Genomic DNA, 3,212 nt, shown 5'->3' with positions numbered 1-3,212 from the left:
GAATGCGGCCAAAAGGAAGGTTCAGAGGTAGCGTAATGAGCAGCGACGTGAGAGAACGATCACAAGAACGATCCATGCCTGGTGTCAAAATAGGTAAACATGGAGGAAGACGCGGCAGCAGAGCAGAGACCCTTTTAGCTGCTGTCGCAACTGAGACATGCTTGGCAGGCTCCTCTCGTGCCTTGCACAGACACCCTTGGTGCTGCTGCTGCTGCTGGTCGGCACCATTTGCCTCTTGTTGGAGGCAGCAAGAGTTGCTTTGTTCGCGTTGCATGTGCTGCCCAAGCATCAGCGCATTATCCAGTTGCTGCTGCTGAAGTTGTTCCTGCTCTTGCTGTGGTACAAGATGCTCAGCCGAAGGCTGCAATAGCTGGGACTGCTGCTGATTTGCAGGAATCAAATGGTGCTTTAAGTGTTTTTGTTTGGATGCAAGTTCCCTGTAGAATAGATTCCTCTCCTGCTGCTGCCGCTGTTGCTGTTGCTGCTGCTCCGGTAATGCGAAGGCTGACGTGAGCTGGCTCTCAATGGGGCAAACCAGGTGCTGCCCCCTGAGCTGTTGCTGCTGCGCATGCTGCTGCTGCTGCATGTGCTGTTGCTGCTCGGCAGATGGCCAAATAGTGAGTCTTGGAACAGAAGATACTGCTGTAGGAGGAGATTCGTCTGCTGTCGTGGCTGCTGGAACATCAGCGTGCCTTTCAAGCCCTTCCGGGGAAGGCACTTCTTCAACATCTTTTCCACAAAGCGGAGCAACTCCTGTCGTCGGTGCTGCTGATTGAAGCACCTGGACGGCGCTACAGGTCCCGTCAGGGTTCTTTCCCACCGTTCCCTGGCTGCTTCTACCAGTGGAAGCAGCAGATGCAACAGTTGAAAATGAGTCGCTCAGGACAGGCTGGCTCGATCAGACTGCTGCTGAGGGACAAGCTGTTGCTGAGGCACATTGAATGGTTCAGGGCATCGTCTGGCCAGGAGCACTGCCATGTTTGTGTTGGCGCTGTTGGATTTGCGGTTCCCAATAGGGCTACTGCTGAGGAACATGAAGGCGAAGAAGGGGTGTCTTCAAGCGCACGAGAGGCTCCGCAGGAAGCCTCGCTGCAGTTGCCGCTGGAATTGCAGGAGGTCGGCATCTCCGCAGTTGGTAGCTGCAAAACATTGCTGCGTTGGGTGGTTGCTGCCACAGCAGCTGCTGACACTGCAGCGCTTGATGAACTCCTTTGCTGCTGTTCCCATCCCATAAACTCAAAACAGGCAAGCCACGCTTCGTTGTGCTGTGACGGTACAAAAGGCAGCGTTTGCTGCTGATTGGGGTGTACATAAGCTTGTTTCAGTGAACTATCCTTGGTGGCTGGGGCTGTGGAGGCACTGGCAGCAGCAGCATCGAACCCCAGTTCACCCTGCGGAGTCTGCGGTGGTGCAGTGGATCCCTGAGAGGTAGGGGAATAGGCATGAGGCAAGCCAGACAGAAAGGCCAAAGCGCACGGACTGTCTACTGCTGCTGCTGCTGCTGCCGTTGACGCCACAGGAGAAGCAGCAGCAGCAGCACCCGGCGGAGCTGCAGAGGCGGGAGGGGACCCCCAGGCAGGGACACTGGCATTCGCCTGCACATGCAGACGCACACTAAGGAATCCAGGCAATCAACTTCTAACTCAAGTATAAGTGCGGATTTTGGGCTATTTCATCTGTCGCTGAACTGCAAAGGCAAGACACAGCGGGTGCAACAGCAGATTCTGTTGACTTACCAAGCCCAGTCGGTGGCTTGGGGACCTTTGCAACTCGGAGGCAGGCGGTGTAAACTGCTGAAGCTGATGCAGTTGGAGACGCTGCGCCTGCTGCAACTGCACGAGCGGCTGCTGCTGCGGCTGGATCTGCTGTTGCTGCGTGCTTGGCTCCAGTAGTGGCCGCCCCCCCTCACTGCTTTGCTGCCTTTCATCTTTTCTCCCGAGCGGCATCGCTGGAGAGGCAGTTGCTGCTTGCACAAGCAGTTGACTTTGCTGCTGTTCCTGCCGGGACAGCATCTGCTGCTGCTGCTTCTCCTGGATCGTCCCTGGTCCTGTTGCTGCCGCTCCTCTGTCCTGTAGAGATCCCTGGATTTGCTTTAAGGCTTCACCCAAAACGTGCGGGGGGTACAGCAAGTCCCACGACTTGCTACCCAGGCTGGGACTGCTTTCAGTTGTGGTTGTTGCTGCTGCTGTTTGTTGCAGGGCCATCCTCATGCGTATATCTGCACCGCCAATACACTTCGTCGTTGAACGAGCTGGAAATATCTCCCTTTGATACTAATCTCGAAGGCCTGGTGTATATTTCGATGAAGCATGTGATGGAAACAACAAATACATGACACACACTGCAGTTTTGTGTATGTGACAAACGCTATGAATGAACAACTAGATGCCTCTCATTCCGTGCATGGAAACAGACACGCATACACACAAGGACCAATCGGGCCCATAGAGAGGTATTTATGTACGTCAACAAGCCCTCGACGGTCATGAAGCTTGTTGAAGGCAGGGGAGCTAATGCCGCCTTGAAAAGCGAGCGGCATCGCTGGAGAGGCAGTTGCTGCTTGCACAAGCAGTTGACTTTGCTGCTGTTCCTGTCGGGACAGCATCTGCTGCTGCTGCTTCTCCTGGATCGTCCCTGGTCCTGTTGCAGCCGCTCCTCTGTCCTGTAGAGATCCCTGGATTTGCTTTAAGGCTTCACCCAAAACGTGCGGGGGGTACAGCAAGTCCCACGACTTGCTACCCAGGCTGGGACTGCTTTCAGTTGTGGTTGTTGCTGCTGCTGTTTGTTGCAGGGCCATCCTCATGCGTATATCTGCACCGCCAATACACTTCGTCGTTGAACGAGCTGGAAATATCTCCCTTTGATACTAATCTCGAAGGCCTGGTGTATATTTCGATGAAGCATGTGATGGAAACAACAAATACATGACACACACTGCAGTTTTGTGTATGTGACAAACGCTATGAATGAACAACTAGATGCCTCTCATTCCGTGCATGGAAACAGACACGCATACACACAAGGACCAATCGGGCCCATAGAGAGGTATTTATGTACGTCAACAAGCCCTCGACGGTCATGAAGCTTGTTGAAGGCAGGGGAGCTAATGCCGCCTTGAAAAGCCCCTACACCCTGGCTGTGTCTTTCGTGGTCGTTCCACCGAGCACGGAAGGAGAACATACAGGGGTTGTTTCAGCTGCTGCTACCACTCC

The 3,212-nt window shown here is 54.2% G+C and overlaps 1 protein-coding gene across 1 annotated transcript; it reads right to left on the bottom strand.

The window, feature by feature from the left end:
- Nucleotides 1-21: 21 nt before the first annotated feature.
- On the bottom strand, nt 22-2,797 carry EAH_00060940 (hypothetical protein, conserved; the record flags this gene model as incomplete). Its single annotated transcript, XM_013397048.1, has 5 exons — nt 22-78; nt 158-836; nt 1,381-1,595; nt 1,737-2,218; nt 2,428-2,797. 5 exons carry the CDS (start codon nt 2,795-2,797, stop codon nt 22-24), a joined length of 1,803 nt encoding a protein of 600 aa, XP_013252502.1.
- Nucleotides 2,798-3,212: the final 415 nt, after the last annotated feature.

Source organism: Eimeria acervulina, genomic scaffold (genome assembly GCF_000499425.1).
Source record: "Eimeria acervulina Houghton genomic scaffold, Eah_scaff1550, whole genome shotgun sequence".
In the NCBI taxonomy this organism is placed as follows: Eukaryota; Apicomplexa; class Conoidasida; order Eucoccidiorida; family Eimeriidae; genus Eimeria; species Eimeria acervulina.
This window is presented reverse-complemented; position numbering and strand designations above follow the sequence as displayed.